Source organism: Lissotriton vulgaris, chromosome 6 (assembly GCF_964263255.1).
Source record: "Lissotriton vulgaris chromosome 6, aLisVul1.2, whole genome shotgun sequence".
In the NCBI taxonomy this organism is placed as follows: domain Eukaryota; kingdom Metazoa; phylum Chordata; class Amphibia; order Caudata; family Salamandridae; genus Lissotriton; species Lissotriton vulgaris.
In genome coordinates, this window is record NC_141694.1 from 1,853,448,478 (window position 1) to 1,853,473,521 (window position 25,044).

Consider the following 25,044-nt stretch of genomic DNA (forward strand, 5'->3'; position numbering starts at 1 on the left):
TCGGTTGGCGATCCCGGTTGCATGGGCTCCTTTCTTCCTGCAGCCGCCGCCTGAGCCCTGGGATCCCAGGCGCTCCTGACCCCATTGTGTTGCTGTGACTGCTACCTGAGGCCCTATTTGTGGGCAGGGCCTCTCCGGGATTCCTTCCCTGGCTGACCCGGCCTCGCAGCTGATCGAGCTACTGCTGCAGCCGGGCAACGCCCGTGGTTGCTGACGGCTATTCCACTCCACCATCGACCTCCGAGACACCCCTTTGAGGGCCTCTGGACCCGTTTGTCACTCTGAGGCCTGGCTGCTGCGGGACTGCAGGGGTGTCCCCCATTTCACTGGCATCCGGGGACCTGCCAAGTCACTGCTGGGGCCCCCTCATCTCCGGATGCACTGTTTGCCTGCGGGGTTGGCCTGGACGGGAGCTGGAGGCGGCTGCTGACCTCCTATTGCCCAGCCCCCACCGAGACTCCGTGAACCTGTGAGGAGGTGGGTGCACTTTCTACCGACGGTTGGGGGTGCAGGGGGTTCCCGCACACACTCTCACTGCTCACCAACAAGATTATTAAAAACATTAGTCAGCACGGACTATATATACCTGTACCACATATATCCATGCCAGAGACAGTGAACCATAGAGTATACTGATTTATTCCTCTTGGAGAACATTGATGTATATGTATATTGCATACGAACTTTTACTGATAATTGTATCACTGTCAAAGCTAATAAAATGTTTCAACAAAAAAAAAGCACCAAAAAAAAACAAACATTAGTCAGTAATGGAGCCCAGAAATCAGTATTGCATTTCATCAGGTCAATTGGGACACCATCTGGACCCTAACACTCTGATTTATGACATACTCTACTTCACATAGAGTTGTCGGAAAACCCAACTGGTTATTAGTGTCTATTAGAAACACAACATTTGAAGGAGGAGCAGTGTTGATTTTAGCAAAAAGGGCCTCCCAGGTGTCACTGGCAAGATGGTAAGTAATTGGGGACACAGTCCGGTTCCACTTGTGAATCCCATTGCTGCGCTATTACTTCTCTCCTGCATTTAGAGGCGACTTCTATGTACTGCTTTCATAAAGTGGCTACCACTATGTGGTCTCCGAGTTTGGCAACAAGAGCCTCGCAACAAGCGGTTTGCCACAGAGCAATCATGGTTGAACTATCTAGGGAAATGGTCCGCGGGGTAGAGAGGCTTTAGGAGAGCAGGGGTGAGGAATTCCTATAGCCCGATGCCCGGGACATAATGTTTGGGGTCAAGGGCAACAAGTTTTCATTTGTATTTTGTCCTTGGGACAAGTAGGCCCAACCCCCTATAGCACAAACCCTTTTGGCAACCAGTTTAAAGTACATTTTGGATCAGAGAAAGGCATTTCCTGCAGTTAAGGTAATATTTGCGTCCATGTGTTGATGCTGTTCAAACTAATATTTATGGTTCATTAATGCGAAGCCTTTATTATTTGGGTGAGCGCTCTAAGTAAATGTTGTAAGCTCAGACAGAACTACTTTTTTATTTTTGAACATTTTTATTGGTATTTTCACATTACAATATGTAACATGACAATCAGTGGTTCCAGTAAAAAAATATGTACACATATTTACACAGGCTGCTATCTAACTCCTGAGGCGGAAGCCGGGAGCAACGTTCGTTATTTTAAAATATTGCTACTGTCTTCCTTTTTATTTTGTTACTGTTTTTAAAGACTGCGTTTGCACTTTGACTCATACCTATCCGCCGCATTGTCTCGGTTGCTCATCCTGAACAGCCGATTAGGTGCTGTCTTCGGGTGTGACAGGGGGGTCCGCCATCTTGGGGACAGCCCACGGTTGGCGTTGCAGCTTCCTCACACCCGACCCTGAGCACATTTTAAATGTGCATCCCCTCCCGGCCGCGCAGCGGACGCGCGCAGCGGGCGCGCCAAAGGGAAGCCCGTCTGCGCCCATCCGCGACAGGCCGGGACCAGGGGCCACCCCCCTAATTTCCTCCCTGATGTACTCCTCGAAGGACCTGCTAAATTTTTGTAGCACTGCCAGGCCCCTCAGTCCTTCTTCGGTCAGACATCTTACTCAACTAAGTATCTATCAATCCCCTCCTCCTAGGTTTTTAGGCCTTCTCCACCCAGTCTAGTTAAAGCCGATATCGAACAACAATTATACATCTGCTATCTCAATACGAGATCATTAGTAAAACATCAACTGGATATTTTCCTTTTCTTAGCTGATCAAAAACCTGACATTCTCCTTTTCACAGAGACGTGGCTTAACACCGATTCCTCACCTGATATTTTAGCAGCACTTCCTGAGAACTATTATATTTTACAGGTAGACCGAGTTCCAGGTAAAATGGGTGGCGGAGTTGCTGCCATTATAAATAAACAGTTAGCATTCACCAAATTGACGTCACTCGACCTTCCAGCAGTCGACAATTTGGTGATTAGGTTTGATTCGGGGCCAAGCACCTTTCTATGTATATTAATGTACAGGCCCCCCCAAAGTATGCTCTCTTTCCCACTCTCTTTGTGTGATCAGTTGGCTATGCTGGTCACTGATCATAACAGGATTTTGATGGTCGGCGACCTCAATTACTGGTTGGATAAGGGGTCTGGAGACTCGGCTGCAAGCGAATTTGGGGATCTCCTTACTGGACTTAATCTCAGCCACCATATTGATGTTGCCACGCATATTAAAGGCTACACGCTGGATCAGATTTGGAGTTCCAATCTCAGCATTTCACTACCTACAATCTCGCCGTGTATATGGTCTGATCATTTTTTGATCCAATTCTATATCTCCATCCCTAAGCCCTCCATTCATATTGAAATTAAAAATGGCATAATCAGGAAGTGGGGCTCTTTAGACATTTCTGCTTTCCTTGACAGCTTGCAGAATTCAATTCCTGTCAAACATGACGACCTTGATCAATCAGCAGCTGACATTGCTGAATGGCTTGTTAAAGCCAGCAATACACACGCCCCTGTAAAAATGTCGAAAACTTTGCGTCAATCGGACGCTGATAAATGGTTTTCCCCAGACCTTAGGGCCAAGAAACTTATTGTTCGCCAGAAGGAACGAGAGTGGAGAAGGCATTATGATCCTTCTGGGAAAACCCAATACTTGGCTGCTCGCTCCACTTATATGAAGGCCATTCTGTTGGCTAAAGCAGAATTCTTTTCCAACATTGTCGAAAATTCCATCAATAGGTCGAAGGACATTTTTTCGATTGTTGATAAGCTCACCAACCCGGCAAGAACTCAACCCAAACCTATAGCCACACAAGAATTTTGTGATACCCTCAATAAATATTTTCAAGATAAAATTAGGCTTATCAAGTCCAGTATTCCAGTTACTCTTCCCACCCCCCACGATGCTACCCTCCTTTCCAATACTTCTTCCCTTGACTGCTTTCCTCTGCTGGATGTTCCGTCCTTGCTCGTCCTAACAGCTAGGGTCAAGTCAGGCTCCCCTCATGACTGTTGTCCACCTCAATCTTAAAAAAGGTGATTACTGCCCTTCCTCTGCCCATATTGAGTCTTCTTAACAACTCTCTAGTATTGGGTGTGGTGCCAAGCTCCTTTAAAGAGGCTGTGGTAGTACCACTACAAAGGAAGCCAGGCTGTGACCCACCATACTTTCAAATTATAGGCCTATTTCTCTGTTACCTTATTTGGCGAAAGTCTTGGAAGCTCACGTCACCACTCATCTTTCTAATTTCATCGAGCAGTCGGATTTTCTGGACCCTGCTCAAGCGGGATTTCGTCGAGCCCACTCTACTGAAGCGGTTATTACAGCAGTCCTGGATTCTCTACGCTACAATGCAGACCTAGGCATTCCCCAGGCCCTGGTTCTGCTTGATATGTCGGCCGCGTTTGACACGGTCGACCATGACATCCTTCTCGACCGTTTCAAACTGGCCCGGCATACGTGGCCTTGCCCACCATTGGGTTAGGTCTTTCCTTGGTTCCCGCTCTCAATCAGTAGGTCTCCCTCCCTTCTCCTAGTCAAAATTGCACACTACGTGCGGAGTTCCGCAGGGCTCTTCTTTATCACCGATTTTGTTTAACATTTACATGTTCCCTCTGTTGAATTTACTAAAATCCTTCAAAGTCACCACCTTCAACTATGCAGATAATCTGCAACTCACCTTTACTATCGATGACTCCCCTGAATCTGCCCTTCAATTTCAATCCACCTTGCTTTTTATAGGTCAATGGATGGATAGTAACCATCTCAAGCTGAACCCCGGAAAGACAGAACCTGTCCTTTTGGGCAAAAGTAAGCTTTTCTGGGGACCACACTTTTGGCCCTCCAAACTTGGCCCCCCTCCTATTCCATCCAAATCTGTGAAAAGCTTGGGGGTACTGATTGATGATGAGCTCTCATTGAGACCTCAAGTTAATGCTGTGGTGTCATCGTGTTTTTTCCCGCTTCGGAAAATAAAGAAGATCAGCCGACTGTTCACCCAATCCCCCTGATCCAGGTTGTAATGGCTCTAGTGCTGACGCACTTAGATTATTCTAACGCTATTTACCTCGGTCTTCCGGTCTCCCTTAGCAAATGTCTGCAGCTGGCTCAGAATCAAGCCGCCAGACTTATCTATTGTCTCCCTCGCTGGCAATCTGCTAGAACACTGCTTAAGCAACTCCATTGGCTTCCTGTTGTACAACGCACTCTCTTCAAAGCTGCCTGCATGACGTTTAAAGCTCTTAATGCTCGCAGCCCTAGGTTCATTCAAGATCTTTTGCCTAAATACACCCCTTCGCGCAATCTTCGGTCTGCCTCTCAAATCCTCTTGATCGTCCCCCGCTTCAAATTCCAACGTAAGGGAGGACGTAGGTTCGCCACGCTTGCTGCCAAGCTGTGGGACACTCTCACTCTGGAGATTCGTTCCTCTTCTACCCTTCTCCAGTTTAGGCAGCAACTCAAGACGTGGCTTTTTGTGCAGAAGCTGGCGTAACTCCTTTTCTTCCTTGGATTTAGTTTCCAGCACTTTTGGTTAGCGCCATGAAACCCTCGGGTGTACGTGCGCTGTACAAATCCTGGATAAGATAAGATAAGATGTTTTCAACGTTTAGCAATATGAGTCTATGTATAATGCTCCCAGAATGCTCTCTGATTAGATGCAAATATTTGCCGGAGCTTAAAAGCAAGATTGACGATTCATTGCTTTCAAAATAAAATGTTCACAAAAAAATGCAAAAGCACTTCACTAAACTATTGTAAAATTTTAGGTACCATTTCTTTGCAGCATCATTTAGTAAAATGTGTTGATGTATGCTGGTATTTCCCAAAAATATTCATAAGGGAAAATCAGTGTAACCAGTTTTGATAAGATTATGGGAAACAGAAAAATAAACAAGCATTGGTAAAGCCAGTAGGTCTTAAATTGTTGGTCAGCCGTTTGGTTTTGGCATGGTTTTTTTAAAAACCTTATTGATGTGGGAGCTGTCGGGCCCTCACCATTATAACAAACATTGGCAAAACCAAAAATTGTTTTGGCCTCAAAAAGCACACATTACCACAGTAGTTCCTGGCAGTGAACAAACCGACTGTGTGTCTATATGCTCCTTGTGAAATAACAGAATGCTGTCACTCACAGTGAAGCTAGCCGATAGAGAGAAAGAAATAGACAGAATTTTGATACACACAAAATGTCATAGTTAACGCCAGACCTAAGTAGGGGCCCAATTATTAAAGTCTCAAAAGTGCACCTACGTCCTTGCAGTAAGTGCAAATATATGGCTTTCGTGAATTCATAAGACTTTTATAGAAGAAGGCCAATAAATAGTACTCCTAGAAAATATTAGTGAACCTCTTTTTAGCATGAACAAATATACAGGTGTAGATTTGCTCATGAGAACATTTGAGAGTTTGCAAGTTTACTTTCCTTCCAACCACTTTTTGCCCAACCCTGGAAGAAGATTTATGTCTGCCATTGTCAGGAGTACATTTCCAACCTTTCTCAGTATGGAAAAAGATTAGAGAAGAGTTGGTGAAAATCTTTAAAAAAACATGCAAGTTAGTAGGTTTGCACAGACTCAAAAGGGCATTCCAACCCTGGAACTGTTGCTTACCATTACCGTCAGCCCCAGTATGTAGATCTGCGGATTCATGGCAACATAAGGGAATTGCTAATACTCAAACCCTACTATGGAAGGCACCCTTGCATAATCGGAGAGGCTATTTAAGAGCTCTTATATAATGAGATTGCTGCCATAATTTATTGCCACATTACATTGCACAAAAGGGACAAGTGGATTTGGTTACAGGATAAGTAGATTTATGAAGCACCCTGTCCCACGGACAAGCAGATATTTTAATAAATTCCACACCCCTGTCAGAGCGTTCCTATTATTTATACACAGGCTATTAAATGCTTCAAAAAACTGATGGTCAACATCCTCCTCCATTAAACACGCATCCACCCGCCGTATAGTCTCCTCGACTACTGAATTAAAAAACTGGATTGGATCAGGCAGTCTCGATACTAATCTGCTTGCCCCATTAACCTCTCTGAATTTTTCCATTGGGGCTATTAAAAGGGCTATCTCGATAGGGTTGGGATTGCCATGTGAAGATATATATATACCTTTCTTCCAAATTGTGTGTGAATAAGATGTAATCAATTATTGAGGGGCTGTTTCTGCCCGTCTCAGTAGGTTGGGCAGAATCATTTATACCAACAACCAGCATTAGATCAGCTATATCAGAAGAGACAAGACGGGTCAACAACTCTTGACTTCTGGAGTCAATATTCAGAGGCAAACATCAGCACAAGTTATACTATGTTTGGGAGAGAGTTTCACATTAAAATTTCCTGCCAGACAGAGATGACCTGGCTGCAATTTGATGGTGATTTCATCTACCAACAGGATAGTGTAATCAAATAGCACTGGACATTTTGTATTTAAGATTTTGGTGGAATCATTGTTATAAATGTTGACTAGGTACAGGTACAGATGGCTCTTAAACAGTACAACTTCAAAACTACTGTGTGATGTCTCCAAAGTCCTAGCGCAGCACCCAATAGCTATGCTTACCCAAATAGCTAAGCATCCTGATGCTCGACTGTGATGAGAAGGTATAGCAGACAATAAAAACAATAAAAAACATCAATCACAGAAGGCAAAGTGGCCCAGATTACCTGGAACATACCAATGGCTTATCCTTTTATAAAGGATAGCCATTCAGGGCGACAGAGCTTAACACAATACCCTGCCACATGCCAGCTTAATATTCTCTACGAGGTAGACTGTAAATATAGGGAAACACCAGTAGAGTGGGTGGCGCTAGCCCGAGATGGAGACCCTGTACTATTACATGCTTGTTCCTTATGAACTGATGTCTCTCCTTGTAGTCCTTCTATGTCCTCTAGATCACACAGCGGTGTAACCCTATTAACACCACTGTGTGATCTACACATCAGTGGGGACACCTGGTTAGGAAGGTAACATGGGTGAGCTAGTGCTGGTCTTTAAATGTATCCTAATGGGAGCGGGGTAATCCTGGATTCAGTATGGAAACCAAATTCCTTTATTCTCAATGTGTTTTGTACACAAGATGGATTCCATAAGTTTATCGTAATGCAATCCCCTTCAATATTTTTACTCGACTGTCCCACCCAACCAACCAACCCTCCTCACTATTATAATCTCATTTAAACTATTTGCATTAAAAAGATTGTGCTTGCTCAGTCAACGAATAGTTCTCTTGCGCAGCTGGTCCCATGTTTCCTGTTGGTGGCATCTAAGAGGGGGGGACGCCTGCTAGAATCAGGACATATGCGCTGGCTGCAGGTGGTAAGCTCAATAAATCCTTACTGGGAGAATAATCTAAACCGGGCGCTCCTCTGTTGCATTTAGAACTTTCATGCGAGTACCGGATACCATGGCTTGGCCGTTGACATTCATACATGTTTGTCGAGAGACATACCCTGATCCAGCACTTCTATTTGGTACAAGTTTGTGGGTGCCATCGTGCACCATTGCAGAGCTCTTAGCCATTGCTTGAGAATTACTATCCCCAGGATGGTAAGGAATGGTTTGGGTCTGCGATGGGGGGCTGTTCCTGTTGAGACTGGAAATGTGTTTATTCTACAAGCATGTACTAAGACTCTCATTACGATCAAGCTGCTCAAATCTAGGTTTCGGCTTTTCCTCCGGAATGCTGCAGAATGTCACACTTAGCTCAGGAAAACCCAGAGCGTCCGAGGGCATAGGGACATGCGCTTGAGTTGAATGGACTAAAATCAAGGCTGGATCCAAGACAGGAGATGGCCTTTTTCTTTTTGGAAGGTTGTTTACATTTAGCGGTCAAATCCTTCCCTGTGGGTCTTTTTCTCTTTACAGATGGGCCTTGGCAGGCCTGAGTGGAAAATGGACTGAGTGGCTCAGAGACGATTTCTGTGTTATCGGCTTTCTCATCACAGTCACTGGCTTATGGTTGTGACTCCCCTCCTGATTCTGGAGACACCAGAGCCCTATTATTAAATTAGTACAATCTCCTGTCTTTCTTAACAATTGGTCTTGTTCCAATTAGAGTCTGCGTTCCACAAGTACTATCTATCTTGAGATTATCTCTACTGCCCTCTCCAGTATTCTATCAATGGTCATTGTTGTACGAGGTGCAGTAATACTCCCAGTAACTTTGCGCTCATCCATGACTTTACAAAAAGAAAAGAGGCTCTCACCTGCTGTCCAGTAAAAAAGCTGTCAGGGCAGGCCCCAAAGAGAGTGGGCCCAGCCCAGGCTCGTCCGGCCGCAGACAGGCACAGACAGGCCCATTCTTGGCCTGGTCTTCACTCGTGCATGACCCACGTACGACCCGCACTGAGGGACTCCTCAAGCATTTTTTAGCGCGTTACCTCCTGTGCATCATAGGAGCAGCCCTGCCTCACAGATGTCTGTGGGACATAGTCCCACCCCGACCTGGCAGGAAAGCTAACTTGGACTGCTTTGCAAACCCACACTGTGGGACCCCTCAAGCACTATTGAGCATGTTGCCTCCTGTGCTTCCTGTGCCCCGCTGAGCCTCACAGATGTATGGGGGCTGCAGTTCCACACCAGACCTGGTAGCAAAGTTGAATTGGTGGGCAGGGAACCACTTTGCACAACCCGCACTGCAGGACTTCTCAAATCCTTTTGAGCGCGTTGCCTCCTCTGTTTCCTGGGCCCCAATAAGCCTCACAGATGTCTGGCGGTCGTAGTCTCACCCCAGATTTGGCAGCAAAGTTCAAATGGCGAGCAGGGAACCACTTTACACAAGTCAGTATTATCTGTTCACATATCAAACAGGCTCAGCAGGACTCTATGTAAAATCAATGTTCTCATGCATTGGATCTGGTAGGAACGGACTCTCTAGATCACCATTATTGCTTTTCTCTGAAATCTGATGCAGGGTTTGTTAGCATTTGTTTGGGACGGATCATGTGATCGTTCGGACTCTGGCACATAGTGCCTCTTACTTTTGTTATTTCAGCTCCTCATTGTGGACTGAACCATCTATCAACAAACAGGATCTGAAAACAATTTAAGTGGACTTACCATTCTTCCCCGATCTTGTACACGTAGATGATGTTGTCCGTCTGTCCAACAGCAATTTTGGTAGAGTCTGGAGAGAATGCCATGCCCTTCACCATGTAACTTTTCTTGCCATACTGGAACGAAAAAAAACAATATTAAGGAAGAAATGAGGAAGACAACCACAGAAAAACATGGGACACTTCAAAAGGACAATGTCAAGGAAACAACAAGACGTACTTATGTGAGCAGTCTCTATTTAATGTATTTGTCTGAGAGACAACACATTTGAACTAGATTCACTCTTCTAATTACTTTGATCATATTTGCCTTATGACGAGTATTTTATTGCTAGTCTTTAAGGCACCTGCTGTGTATCCTAAAAGCTTATTTTACAGATACAAGACATCCACATGGCTACATGTTATATATGGCCATGCCCTGTTCCCTTCACGTGTACACACTCTTGTCCAAACCACAAGCGCTTCAGTTTTCACTAGATGCAAGGCTATGAATAACAAAGTCACCCTAAAGGACATATTATTGACTCCAAATTGCTGCCCATCTTCTTTTCTCAAGGGAAACATAAATTCAACAGAAAAGACAATAAAAGGGTTAAAAGGGAGGAGAAAGAGATGGAGGAATTTTTTTTTTACTAAGACATTAAAAAAACATTTAAACCATAAAGCACCCAAATGCAACACAATTACGAAAAAGCAATACAAACACACTCATGCTGCAAACAGGGTTCCACCAACTTAAACTCCTAGGATGTTTTGCTTTGGGCTATCCGTTTTTAATTTTTTTTACTGTGGGCGAGTCTCACTCACTGTAAATTCACCGTAAACAGACTTGGAGTGTTAGCCATTAGTGTCCACCTTTAAGCTAAGGCTCTGCTGCACAGCTAGGGTTCGAGCGTCTGGGCTGGTTACACGTGAACACGTGTATGTGCACATGTTCAGGCTGCACATGTGAAACTACTTTCTTCCGCACGCCGGTATCTGTGCACAGCTAGTTTCACACAGAAGGGACCCTTCAGGGATTGGTGCTGACCTGTGGTGGGCCTTCTAATGTCAGCATGCATTCATAGTGACGGTCTTTGATGATTTCAGGCCTTTGCCCCCCTTACCCAACAAGGCCAATTTTAATTTCTCAGATTCCCAGCAAGAGGATCAATGCCTCCCCGCACAAAAGAGGCATGAACAGTGCTTGACCCAATTCCTGAGAAAGGAAGGGGTGAGGAGGATATCTCCATCTGTCAATTAGCTTGTCCCACTGGACCTGGATTGGGAGAGCCTAGCACAGCAGAAACAAAGGAGAAGGCCCAGACCTCTGGAGTCTAACACAACACGGACTACCCTTAGAAGTTTTGGTGGAAAAGGAATAAGCAGCTGTGTTAGCAATGGGTGCAGCTGAGGCTCCCAGGGAATCTCCACAGGCCAATTGAAGTTGCCAAACAGGAATGTCCCGAAATACTGTGCAGTAAGTTGGGGCAAGGGTGGAATGAGGATATGGCACCCACCTCAGTATGGTCAGAATAGATTGTGAGAGTGGTACAGGCTTAAACTGACTGTCCAGTGATTGATGCCAGTACTCTGCCGGGAGGTTGTGCAGGAAGGACATCTGTGGAGCTTTCATCGGAGAATTACCCCAATCCACGATGCCTGCAGTTCAGGATGTCTCTACAACCATCGGGTTCTCTTGGTGCGATTCTCCGAGAACAGCTTTAAAGGGCAGGTATCGAGATAAGGACAGCACTGGGCTTTTAGTAGTCACTGAAGCCAGGGTCTTTTGAAGACTGAAAGTCAATATCAGTGTCTTGCGCTGGGTGTGTCAGATTTCCACCATGAAGCAGAGATACACAATTGCTTTCCAACAGGATGGGTACATAAATGCAAAAATACTGCAGGTCTACTAAACACAGCCAGCCGTTGTTCCCACTGGTTGAGAGCCCTGGGACTGACCAAGTGTATTACAATCTACAATGGAGTGCTTAGAGCAGTAGGTTTTGACAAAGCATAAATGGTCCACTGGGGAAAAGTACAAATATTTTCAGAGGAAGTTGCTAGTTATGGTATACATCATGTAAAACAGTTTGAAGTGGGGAATTTGAGGAAGGGGAACACCCGGAACAATGCGGTCAGAGCCACGCGTTGCAGGACACCGCAAGTGTAGTGATGCTAGCCCGAACAATGCATGTTCCTTAAACATGCATATGCGTGGTTAAGGCAGATGCGCTCTAGTGTTCAGGATGGGCGGGGACTCTGAGATCCGTCGGAACAGGAAGCTCCAGACGAGTACAGGTAAGTGGGGCTGGGGCCAGGTCTGAGGGTCGCTTTCGGGATGGAGTGGGGGTGGGGGAGCTCAGGTTACTTTTGGGAAAGGGGCAGGTTTTTAGGGCCAGGGAGGGGTCGGAGTAATTTTAAGAAGGGGGAAGGTTTTTAGGGATCAAGGCAGGGGGGAGGGTTTGGGGTAGTTTTAAGGGCTGGGTTTGGGGGAGTGTATTAGGAAGAGGACGGTTTTAGGCCTCAGGGGAGTGGAAGGGGTTGTGGCCATTTTAGGCACAGCAGGGGAGGGTCGGGTAGTGTATGTTAAGGGGCAGCGTTTCAGGCCTCAGGGAAGGGGTAGTTTTCAGACATGGTTTTTGGCTTCAGGGCAGGGGAGGTGGTAGGTAGGGGATTGGCAATTTAGGTCTCAGGGTGGGGGTCAGGAGGTTGGAGTAGTGGAGAAGTTTACCATGCATACCTCCTTACCAAACATGCCTTTACAACAAAATTACATTGTAAAGCCATGCGTGGGAAAGGAATGCGTGGTTAAGAAGCATTAGCAGTTTGGGCTGCGTGGTAGAGGCAAGCGTGGTTTAGCCAAACGTACCTCTATCATACAACCTTTGAGGAACAATAGCTTAAACTCAACTTCAAAAAGAACACTTGTTATTTGGCTTCAAACAAACCATATGACATACTGGGGGAAAACAGTATCCCAAACTCAAACTGTTTGTATCTTCAAAGAGGAAGTCTAGCATTGTGTAGGAAAAAACTCAGAGTAGGGCAGCACTACACCTTTAAATCATAGATTCCTTCATATGAGAGTAAAGGAGTATTGAGTATATTTCATGACTCGAGTGCGAAATTAAACAAACATCTTCACTTCTTGCAGAATCTTCCATCTTAGCAGAGTTACCAAACACAAGCCCGATGTGGTGCCTAAAACAGATTGCTCATTCTCTTGAAATTTCAGAAGTAAAACGTTAGATAGTTCACTTGGAAAAGACAGCAATGGCAAACATACACATCTATATAGCACAGTCTCTGCTGCACATAAAGGATGCATAAAGGACGATTTAACAGACCCCTGTCCTGCCACATGGACTAGATATCATAGCTTGACTTCTTATCCTCTGCTGGGCCGGAGTCGATCAGTGACTACTCCTGGAGGTGCTCTCTTCATTTTTAAAAAATCTTTTAAGTACAGAAGCACTTCGTCCAGTATAGGAAGCAAAGTGGTTCATAGGAATCTCACATCTTTGTCCTACCTTGTGGTGTACCTGATGGGTACGCATTCAGGGGCCCTGCAATGTAGCGCCTAATAGTGTAAATCAAGGAAGCCTCTAGTACCGGAAGCAGCGAGGGTGTGGGGATCTCTTCATTCCTCCTACGTGCTATCCCTGAGGAATGAATCAGGGGTCCTCTGGCACAGAGCTGAAAGAGCTCATAACCTTCTCCTGTGCTTTGCCTGATGTTTGAATCAGGGGCGCCTCTGGCACAGGGCTGAAAGAGCTCATAACCTTCTCCTGTGCTTTGCCTAATGTTTGAATCAGGAGTCCTCTGGCACAGGGCTGAAAGAGCTCATAACCTTCTCCTATGCTTTGCCTAATGTTGGAATCAGGGGCGCCTCGGGCACAGGGCTGAAAGAGCTCATAACCTTCTCCTGTGCTTTGCCTAATGTTTGAATCAGGGGTCCTCTGGCACAGGGCTGAAAGAGCTCATAACCTCCTCCTGTGCTTTGCCTAATGTTTGAATCAGGGGCGCCTCTGGCACAGGGCTGAAAGAGCTCATAACCTTCTCCTGTGCTTTGCATAATGTTTGCATCAGGGGCGCCTCTGGCACAGGGCTGAAAGAGCTCATAACCTTCTCCTGGGCTTTGCCTAATGTTTGAATCAGGGGTCCTCTGGCACAGGGCTGAAAGAGCTCATAACCTCCTCCTGTGCTTTGCCTAATGTTTGAATCAGGGGCGCCTCTGGCACAGGGCTGAAAGAGCTCATAACCTCCTCCTGTGCTTTGCCTAATGTTTGAATCAGGGGCGCCTCTGGCACAGGGCTGAAAGAGCTCATAACCTTCTCCTGTGCTTTGCCTAATGTTTGAATCAGGGGCGCCTCTGGCACAGGGCTGAAAGAGCTCATAGCCTTCTCCTGTGCTTTGCCTAATGTTTGAATCACGGGCGTCTATGGCACAGGGCTGAAAGAGCTCATAGCCTTCTCCTGTGCTTTGCCTAATGTTTGAATCACGGGCGTCTATGGCACAGGGCTGAAAGAGCTCATAGCCTTCTCCTGTGCTTTGCCTAATGTTTGAATCAGGGGCGCCTCTTGCACAGGGCTGAAAGAGCTCATAACCTTCTCCTGTGCTTTGCCTAATGTTTGAATCAGGGGCGCCTCTGGCACAGGGCTGAAAGCGCTCATAACCTTCTCCTGTGCTTTGCATAATGTTTGCACCAGGGGCGCCTCTGGCACAGGGCTGAAAGAGCTCATAACCTCCTCCTGTGCTTTGCCTAATGTTTGAATCAGGGGCGCCTCTGGCACAGAGCTGAAAGAGCTCATAGCCTTCTCCTGTGCTTTGCCTAATGTTTGAATCACGGGCGTCTATGGCACAGGGCTGAAAGAGCTCATAGCCTTCTCCTGTGCTTTGCCTAATGTTTGAATCAGGGGCGCCTCTTGCACAGGGCAGAAAGAGCTCATAACCTTCTCCTGTGCTTTGCCTAATGTTTGAATCAGGGGCGCCTCTGGCACAGGGCTGAAAGCGCTCATAACCTTCTCCTGTGCTTTGCATAATGTTTGCACCAGGGGCGCCTCTGGCACATGGCTGAAAGAGCTCATAACCTCCTCCTGTGCTTTGCCTAATGTTTGAATCAGGGGCGCCTCTGGCACAGGGCTGAAAGAGCTCATAACCTTCTCCTGTGCTTTGCCTAATGTTTGAATCAGGGGTCCTCTGGCACAGGGCTGAAAGAGCTCATAACCTCCTCCTGTGCTTTGCCTAATGTTTGAATCAGGGGCGCCTCTGGCACAGGGCTGAAAGAGCTCATAACCTCCTCCTGTGCTTTGCCTAATGTTTGAATCACGGGCGTCTCTGGCACAGGGCTGAAAGAGCTCATAACCTTCTCCTGGGCTTTGCCTAATGTTTGAATCAGGGGTCCTCTGGCACAGGGCTGAAGGGCTCATAACCTCCTCCTGTGCTTTGCCTAATGTTTGAAATAGGGGTCCTCTGGCACAGGGCTGAAAGAGCTCATAACCTCCTCCTGTGCTTTGCCTAATGTTTGAAATAGGGGTCCTCTGGCACAGGGCTGAAAGAGCTCATAACCTTCTCCTGTGCTTTGCCTAATGTTTGAATCAGGGGCCCCTCTGGCACAGGGCTGAAAGAGCTCATAACCTTCTCCTGTGCTTTGCCTAATGTTTGAAATAGGGGTCCTCTGGCACAGGGCTGAAAGAGCTCATAACCTTCTCCTGTGCTTTGCATAATGTTTGCATCAGGGGCGCCTCTGGCACAGGGCTGAAAGAGCTCATAACCTCCTCCTGTGCTTTGCCTAATGTTTGAATCAGGAGTCCTCTGGCACAGGGCTGAAAGAGCTCATAACCTTCTCCTGGGCTTTGCCTAATGTTTGAATCAGGGGTCCTCTGGCACAGGGCTGAAAGAGCTCATAACCTTCTCCTGTGCTTTGCATAATGTTTGCATCAGGGGCGCCTCTGGCACAGGGCTGAAAGAGCTCATACCCTTCTCCTGCGCTTTGCCTAATGTTTAAATCAGGAGTCCTCTGGCACAGGGCTGAAAGAGCTCATAACCTTCTCCTGCGCTTTGCCTAATGTTTAAATCAGGAGTCCTCTGGCACAGGGCTGAAAGAGCTCATAACCTCCTCCTGGGCTTTGCCTGATGTTTGAAACAGGGGCGCCTCTGGCACAGGGCTGAAAGAGCTCATAACCTCCTCCTGGGCTTTGCGTAATGTTTGAATCAGGGGCGCCTCTGGCACAGGGCTGAAAGAGCTCATAACCTTCTCCTGGGCTTTGCCTAATGTTTGAATCAGGGGCGCCTCTGGTACAGGGCTGAAAGAGCTCATAACCTTCTCCTATGCTTTGCCTGATGTTTGAATCAGGGGCGCCTCTGGCACAGGGCTGAAAGAGCTCATAACCTTCTCCTGTGCTTTGCCTAATGTTAGAAACAGGGGCACCTCTGGCACAGGGCTGAAAGAGCCCATAACCTTCTCCTGTGCTTGGCCTAATGTTTGAATCAGGGGCGCCTCTGGCACAGGGCTGAAAGAGCTCATAACCTTCTCCTGGGCTTTGCCTAATATTTGAATCAGGGGCGCCTCTGGCACAGGGCTGAAAGAGCTCATAACCTTCTCCTGTGCTTTGCCTAATGTTTGAAACAGGGGCGTCTCTGGCACAGGGCTGAAAGAGCTCATAACCTCCTCCTGGGCTTTGCCTAATGTTAGAAACAGGGGCGCCTCGGGCACAGGGCTGAAAGAGCTCATAACCTCCTCCTGTGCTTTGCCTAATGTTTGAAACAGGAGGGCTGAAAGAGCTCATAACCTTCTCCTGTGCTTTGCCTGATGTTTGAATCAGGGGCGCCTCTGGCACAGGGCTGAAAGAGCTCATAACCTTCTCCTGTGCTTTGCCTGATATTTGAATCAGGGGCGCTTCTGGCACAGGGCTGAAAGAGCTCATAACCTTCTCCTGGGCTTTGCCTAATGTTTGAATCAGGGGTCCTCTGGCACAGGGCTGAAAGAGCTCATAACCTTCTCCTGTGCTTTGCCTAACGTTTGAACAGGGGCGCCTCTGGCACAGGGCTGAAAGAGCTCATAACCTTCTCCTGTGCTTGGTCTGATGTTTGAATCAGGGGCGCCTCTGGCACAGGGCTGAAAGAGCTCATAACCTTCTCCTGGGCTTTGCCTGATGTTTGAATCAGGGGCGCCTCTGGCACAGGGCTGAAAGAGCTCATATCCTTCTCCTATGCTTTGCCTAATGTTTGAAACAGGGGCGCCTCTGGCACAGGGCTGAAAGAGCTCATAACCTTCTTCTGTTCTTTGCCTAATGTTTGAAACAGGGGCGCCTCTTTCACACGAAGAGACAAGGGGCCTAAGGTTCGCTTCTCCGATGGCCTACTCTTAAAATAAAAATCAGGGGCGCTTCTGGCACATAAAGTAGTGCATGGAGTGGGGATCTCTTGGCCTCTTTCCAGTGCTATGTCTAAAGCATAACTCAGAGTGACTTTGGCACAGGAAGGAATGCTGGCCCTGGGAGCTCTTCATCTACTCCTCTCGGAGTATAACAGAGGCAGAGCGTGAGAGCAAATACCTCAACAAAGAAGCTCGAGCACGGCAATATGGGGAGGAGGACAGGCCCAGAACTATCTGTCACGCCCCACAACCTTTGTCTTTGAATTCGAAGACCAGGAGTCTGCAGTGCAGGACTCACCAGCGGCGGTATTAGGCATCATGGCCGAGTCCTACACCACACTGTCTGCCGTGCAATCAGTGTCACTCCCTCACTACCCAGAAGCATTACAGCTGGTGTGGCTCGATGAAGCCCCAGGGCGGAACGGCGTCACGGCTGAGCTCCTAGCAGCACCTGCTAGCAATGTATGAGGGTTCTCTCCTTCGTGGCGTGAGGCGGGGGTCCCATCACTGCTTACGTCGGACCACAGCCCCGAAAGTGGGACCCCTACAGACCACTTTCATTAATCAGACCCTCCAGGATTACGCCATTTGAAAAACAATTGCAAAATCAGCAGTTTTGTAAAAAGGCCACAATTTTCACAAAACTTTCCTCGAAATTTGGAAAATGCAGTGCTTTTTAGGTTTCGCCTGGGGCCGGAGCTCCTAGCTCCGCCCAGGAGAAATCTAATGTCCCTACAGTGTGGAGCTTCGTCCCGCCCTCTGTTCCATTGGCTAGCTCCATAAATGGCCAATAGACCAGATTCGTAGGCGTTCCTGCATTTTTTTCCCTCTCCACCCTTTTCGCATCGTCATCAAGGCCGTGGGCGGGGTTTGTTTTTTCCAACGTTGAGGTTTAATTTGGTCATTCAGTGGCTGACCGCCGCCCGAGGAAGTCCAGGTGAGTGCCTTTCTGGGCGTTCCCTCCCCCCTCCCGCTGTCCGTGTGCCTGCCCGCCCCCCCCTCCCGCTGTCTGTGTAGCCGCCCGCCCCCCTCCCGCTGTCCGTGTGCCCGCCCGCCCCCTCCCGCTGTCCGTGTGTGTCCGTGCGAGTGAAATCATCCCAACACCCTCGCACCCTTCCTTTTTTTCTTCAGAGGAGGCTGCCCCCACCCTCCTCTGGAGCGAGAATAACCCGATCATAGTTCCTTTCCCGCCCCCCCTCCCGCTGTCCGTTCCTTTCCCGCCCCCCCCCTCCCGCTGTCCGTTCCTTTCCCGCCCGCCCTCCCCAAACAAACAGACAAACAGCCGCTTGGGTCACGTGACGGTTGGCTTTTGTCCTTGAATCTTTGGTGGCTTTTGTCGAGTGAACAGTCAACTGCTTACGCTGCCTCGCTTGTATAGTATTCATGACGGGACGAGTGACCGCAAATCGAATCTAAATGAGATCATGCTTTTCCGCCAACAATGCTGCCAGTGTGTGTACATGTCCAGGTAGGTACCGTGTCATTGCTTGTTAACATCTTGCTCTTGACGTTAAACAATTGGATGAAACTAGCAAATGACAGTGCTCTTTGGAGCAGAAAAGGAGCAATGTGTACTTGCTGTTATTCAGTAATCGCCTCTAGGCATGCATGCTCCTCTGTGAATGTGACGTTTCGAGCATCTTGCTTGCATCTGTTTAAAGGTGCTGTTTGCCAGCGTCTCTCGTTCCTTGTATGACTGAATGGCCAGCAATGGGACTGTGGACACATATTAAGATTTTATAGCAAGCCAGTGCCCGTGGAAGACGCTCGTGTCTGGGGCTGAATCAATGGCATGTCACGCCAATCTCTTCATGTCGCTGACATGCAATGCTTCCCATCCTGTTTAGCCTTTCTGATGCCCTATGCTTACACCAACGACTATACCCCTTCAAGACAGCCCCTGCGCCCACCCGGACCATAGCCTGGATCTACCCATCGCCCCACTCCCAGCCAGGCGCATTTAACTGACGCCGACAAAAGCATGTCTAACCCAAGCCCCCTTCGGGGAGCTGCTTTACAAGAAGGAGCCGGGCTTCCCAAGCAGTCGGCCCGCTCTGCAACCATTTTCAGCTCTACACAATCTAATATTCGTTACCAGAGCGTGAATAAATAACTCGCTGGACCAGCTCTGAAAGGAGTCCCTTTAAGAGCCAGGCCACCTCCCCTCCCCCACCCTTCTCCCGCGTGCATGGCTTCTCAAGATGGAAACTGCAAAACAAAAGCAAGGTCGGGCCAGGCAAGTGCTCACTCACAACAGCTAATATGATCAAAATGGATTCTGATCAGTCGATCCGTAGTAGACTGCAAAAACGGTGAAGTGGTTAAATTGTTTTAAACGGACGAGAAAGTATAGAGCACATTTTGAGTAAAAGGGAGAGTGTTTACTTGTCTGGAGTAAAACAGTAAGCCCCCAGTCAAAGGTGCTTTTGCTGATTTGTGGCCAAGTTGGGAGAGGGAGACCCTCAGCTTCAGTATGTATATTCGGTCTCTAGTTCTGTAAGAGCAATTAACTGTCTTTCATGGGCGACCAGTCTCAGAGCCGTGAAGTGTGCTTTTTGCGGCCTCGGTTTCTGACTTTACAAGTGTTTAGCTTGATGTATGTGTAGCTACAGTCACCACTAACTTGGGTGCAAGGTATGCAAAATTACACTGGACCGGGATGCGGCCTGAATAATTACCAGTGGCTGAGATTAATTCAAGCATCCCATCCATCCCTTTAAATATCCTTCAGTGTGACTCTCTAAGGTAGATGGGTATGCTCAGACGTGGGGCCTGTGCCCGCAGTGCCACTGGAACCAAGCTATACCCAACTAATGAGCCCTAATAAGTGTGAAACAGGTCCTGGGTTGCTTGTGTTCTGATTCAGGGAGAACCTGGCCTGGCAGTTCGTACTGGACTCATTGCAATGGAGAAGGGTCAAGACAGATTTGCATATGACTGGGTACAAACTGAGGTGGCATGGTATGCAAATGAAGATGGACTGAAATGCGGCTGAGTAATTACCAGTGGCTGAGATTAACTCGAGCATTCCATCCATCCTTTTTTAGGACTCGCCTGTGGAAAGCTGCGCAAGCAGCGTTTCGCGCAGGCGAAATCTTTTGTCTAGAGTATGTGCGTGTAGTCCCGCCCCTCTGTTCCATTGGCTAGCTCCATAAATGGAGGCTAGCCATTGGAACAGAGATCTGCTTGTCATTCTTCGAGCAGATTCATGGGCGTTCCTGCGATTTTTAGGCTTTACGCCACGTCATGCGGCGGTGGGCGGGTGTCATTTTTTTTTCCAGGCCGGCATCCTTCGTCACACCAGCCTGCTCGCTCTCCCTGTGAGGACGCAGACCCGACCCGCTCCCTACTCCGAGCAGGGGTGGGCTGCGCCATTTCACTTTTCTTGTTTTTTTTGAGGTTGTATTATCTCGGTCGTGAGTTTCAGAGAGCGTTTTCAACTGTGTGGTTGAAATATTATAAGGAGTGAGCATTCGGCGGATCAGTTTGGGGCTTCTGGAGTCGAGCACAGTGAGGCTCCAGACCCCTCAGTGAAGAACACGCTATTAATATTTGTTTTTCAATTTACCGCAAATAGCACTCTTACATGTCCGCCTCATCAGGGAAAAGGGATATTGTATGAAATCGGGCACCTTCCTAAAATCGGGCAGGAATTGAACAGCTTTCTTTTCGCGGAAGTATTGCTCTGCTGATTTCGCATCCCCGGTGTTGTGCTGGTCACAAGACAGCGTGGCTGAGTTCCTTTGCCTCGGTGACCTGTCCAGAGTCAATCACTTATTCCACAATCCAGTGGACCTTTTCATTTGCATGCGGTGGGGCTGCAGTCGGCGTGGAGCTGTTTATGTTGGATGGAAGGCAGACTTTGCAGAATGTGTTTGCTGAGTTGATTTCTGTGTAAAATTGAATACCGAGGCCCGGATTTATAAAAGGTGTTGCGTTGTCTGTACGTTGCACAAGGCGATGCAAGGCAGAGTGCAGAGTGAGTGAGTAGAGTGAGTGTGCAGAGTAGTGAGTGCAGAGTGCAGAGTAGTGAGTGTGCAGACTAGTGAGTGCAGAGTGCAAAGTGAGTGTACAGAGTAGTGACTGCAGAGTGCTAGGGAGTGCAGAGTGACTGCAGAGTGATAGGGAGTGCTAGGGAGTGCAGAGTGACTGCAGAGTGCTAGGGAGTGCAGAGTGACTGCATAGTGCTAGGGAGTGCTAGGGACTGCAGAGTGACTGCAGAGTGCTAGGTAGTGCTAGGGAGTGCAGAGTGCTAGGGAGTGCTAGGAAGTGCAGAGTGGCTAGGGAGTGCTAGGGAGTGCAGAGTGATTAGGGAGTGCTAGGGAGTGCAAGGGAGTGCAAGGGAGTGCTAGGGAGTGCAGAGTGACTAGGGAGTGCAGAGTGACTAGGGAGTGCTAGGGAGTGCAGAGTGACTAGGGAGTGCTAGGGAGTGGAGAGTGACTAGGGAGTGCTAGGGAGTGGAGAGTGACTAGGGAGTGCTAGGGAGTGGAGAGTGACTAGGGAGTGCTAGGGAGTAGAGTGTGACTGCAGAGTGCTAGGGACTGCAGAGTGACTGCAGAGTGCTAGGGAGTGTTAGGGACTGCAGAGTGACTGCAGAGTGACTGCTAGGGAGTGCTAGGAATTGCAGAGTGACTGCTAGGGATTGCAGAGTGACTGCAGACTGCTAGGGAGTGCAGCGTGACTGCAGAATGCTAGGGAGTGCTAGGCAGTGCAGAGTGACTAAGGAGTGCTAGAAGTGCAGAGTGACTAGGGAGTGCTAGGGAGTGCTAGGGAGTGCACAGTGCAAGGGAGTGCAGAGTGCAAGAAAGTGCAGAGTGCAAGAGAGTGCAGAGTGCAAGAGAGTGCGAGGGAGTGCAGAGTGACTAGGGAGTGCCGAGTGACTAGGGAGTGCTAGGGAGTGCAGAGTGACTAGGGAGTGCTAGGGAGTGCAGAGTGCAGAGTGCTAGGGAGTGCAGAGTGACTAGGGAGGGCTAGGGAGTGCTAGGGAGTGCATAGTGACTAGGGAGTGCAGAGTGACTAGGGAGTGCTATGGAGTGCTAGGGACTGCAGAGTGACTGCAGAGATTAAGCTAATGGCAATGTAAATGACAATGCCATTTATTTATCTGTTTTCAAAACCAACACATAAATACAAATTTTGTCATTTACAATGCCAATAGCTTTAACTTTTCCAAAGGCGAAACTATTGCATTGTAAATGCTTGTTCTTTTTTTACACGGCTGTGAAAAGACAATATATGTCGTATCTCTGGCAGTGAACTCGCACCGACCTCTGAACTCTATCTCGAAGAAGCCGCAGCAGCCACCTCTCGGCAGATCAAATGTTACTCTAGGGGGCAGCTGCCCGCTTCTGTGTGCCGGATGAATCACAACCACAGACTAGTGTCTGCACAGAACATTGAAAGGCAAGGAGTTGGCAAAAGCTGCACCGTAGAAATACACAGTGACACAAAAACTTAGAGGTATATCAGGGTGCAGCTAAAAAATGACAAAATCCTCTTCTGCCAGTCACATCTGAAGCCAAACAGACGATTTTTACTTGCCTGAACTCTCTGCATAACTGGGTCTAATTTTACTGAAACCCTTAGTTAAATAAGTAAATTATCAGAGATTGGAGTATAACATTACAAGCAACATCATGGCTGCATCTGGAAAGTCACTGACATTGTAAACATGCAGAAATAAAAAGACATGTATGGAAATCAGAAAATACAGAAATAGCAGACAAAATTAGCTTTCAAACATTCCTCAAAACCCACAATTGCTTGGCAAATAAAATACAGAACAAAACAACATGTTGCAGGGCGTGTACACATTGTATGTATCTAAAAATATTGATGTCTGTTATTAATTAACTTGAATTAAAAAAACTTTAACTAAACACCACGCCAGAATTAATATTTTCACAAAATCTGACCATTCACCATACTACATATATTTTCTCAATTTCAAAACGTTTTCTTCTAAATTGAAAAAGGAAAATATATTGATGACTATTACTTAACACAAGGTGAAAAGTGTATTACTCTCAAACATCTTTGAGAGATGCTAGTTTGTCTTTGGTTAACAAATTCAATTGTAAAGTACTTTCTGGACTAAAGCAGGATATCAACAAACTTGGCAGATAATATGTGGGTGATGACAGATTCTTTTCTACGCTTTCGAGTGGTTTAATTGTCTATATTAAAACTTTTTTAAAATGCTTTTTCATTTAAATAGCTTCATTTAAAATATTAAATTTGATATACAAAACGTTAAAAAAAACAAGATAAGATATGATGCCTCGTTACAAATTCTAAATCTAGACACAAAATCCTGCAGTCTGAATATAATCGATTTTCGACTGGTATATGAGATTTCAATCACAGTTGATCAGGATTTGCTGCTGGGTTTGTGTGAAATCTTGTGTGAGGGGCCATCTTAGGGTCTCATCCTTGCTCTCTGCTTTGGGTGACTGTGATCCTTCCTCCAGCATCTGCTCCAGCAACGGTACGCAGATGTATAATTCATGGCACAATTACATTTTTACCATCCAGTAGAATTCTATTTTGAGTCTATATTTTAACCCACAGCCTGGTGGATATTTCATTTGACCAGTTACAGATGGTGTGTACTGACTACAGTTGTGGATGTGTGTTCCTTTGACAGTGGCCAGCGTATGTTCTGGTTCATATGTAGACATTACTCTAGAAGCCCATCTGATTCCAAAATGCACCATTTGAGTCATATAAAAAGTCCTGAGGTGTCCTGGAATCAAATGGAATCTTCTCCATAGAACTTGAGAATGCTTATCCTACCAAACGGATCCAGTGGAAGCTTTTTACAGCTGGTCAACTTGAATTAGCACCAGAGAATGTGTGCATATAGCAGTGCTTAATTTGAGCCTGTGGTTTTCTGTGCGCAGCATCCGCAATTAATCTTCAACACCGGTACTTATAGCTCCAACCCAAAGTTCATGGTCACCCATTAAGGACACATTCATTTTTCATAAGCATGGGGAAATTAAGAGATTTGCAGAGAATCACAGGATGCTGAACCGACGCCGAGACTGGAACTTGGTTCTCCAGCTCCGAAGTTAGCAGCTCTGAATATTATACCACATCCTCTCCCCACTTGTAGGGTTTCATGGTTAATGGTTAGTTCTGATATAGGCGGCGCTAATAGGAGCAATGGTCTGGGGGAAGCTGCCTTCCGACTAGAGCCATGGCACTTATTTTTTCACAAATTAACCACTGGCATATAGTAAAACGCAGGTTGATTGACTGAAGTTGAATTAACTTTAATGAATACAGGTGCCCGATTCGTTAATTCTACTGTGCCAAGTGTGCACTGTTGCTCATTCTGGACTGTCTCAGGGGCTCTGAAGTTGATATAAGATGGAAATACTGTCAATAACTTCAAGATAAATTAAAATATTTAGAGAAGGCGCACCAGACTAGAAGAAAAGACCAGAATATTTACAGTAAAATCGATTGCACGACCAATTAAAGACAGAGCACAAACTTTTCGAGCAAAAACGCGGATCCTTTGCTATTGTGCTTGGCGTAACCTATGCTCCAGAATGTTACCACAAAGGAGGATATAGCAAAAAAACTCTCTCAGACAGTTTAGAATGGCTATTTCAAAGTTAATTACTCCGCTAAATCAGTTTACATTGATTTAAAGTTGAAAAGGAATGATTAGGGGTAAAATAATGTGCCACAATAATGCTGCAAAATGTCCATTTTTGTGCTGCTCTATTTGCAAATCTATGCCGCAATATCCTGGGGGATCTGATTATTCAACATCAATAATAAGATCCTGGCCAAAATCCTTGCTAATTGCCTCTTCCCATTACTTCCTAAAATGGTTGGCCTGGATCAGGCAGGGTTTATCCCTGGCTGCTCACCTGCGCACAACTTGCAAACACTGTTTGCGGTGTTACATTACTTGCACCCTGACGTACAGTCAATTGTCACACTTTTGTAAGCCACAAAAGCATTTGACTCCCTGGCATGGGACTATCTGTTCACATTGCTACAACGAGTTGGGCTTAGATCCACTTTTATTAAATATATAAAATTACTATATACCCTGCCCACGGCCAGAATACGGCTCAACGGGTTACTCTCGGAGCCAATCAAAATAACTTGCGGCACCAGACAGGGG

General features: G+C 46.9%; 1 protein-coding gene across 1 annotated transcript in view; it reads right to left on the reverse strand.

Annotated features, from left to right (window-relative positions):
• The window catches only part of IFT172 (intraflagellar transport 172), a 1,181,874-nt gene that overhangs the window by 1,076,342 nt on the left and 80,488 nt on the right, over positions 1 to 25,044 (reverse strand). Inside the window, exon 3 of the mRNA XM_086928171.1 lies at positions 9,540 to 9,652. Coding sequence (XP_086784297.1) covers positions 9,540 to 9,652 — 113 coding nt within the window. The remainder of the gene's footprint in view (positions 1 to 9,539; positions 9,653 to 25,044) is intronic.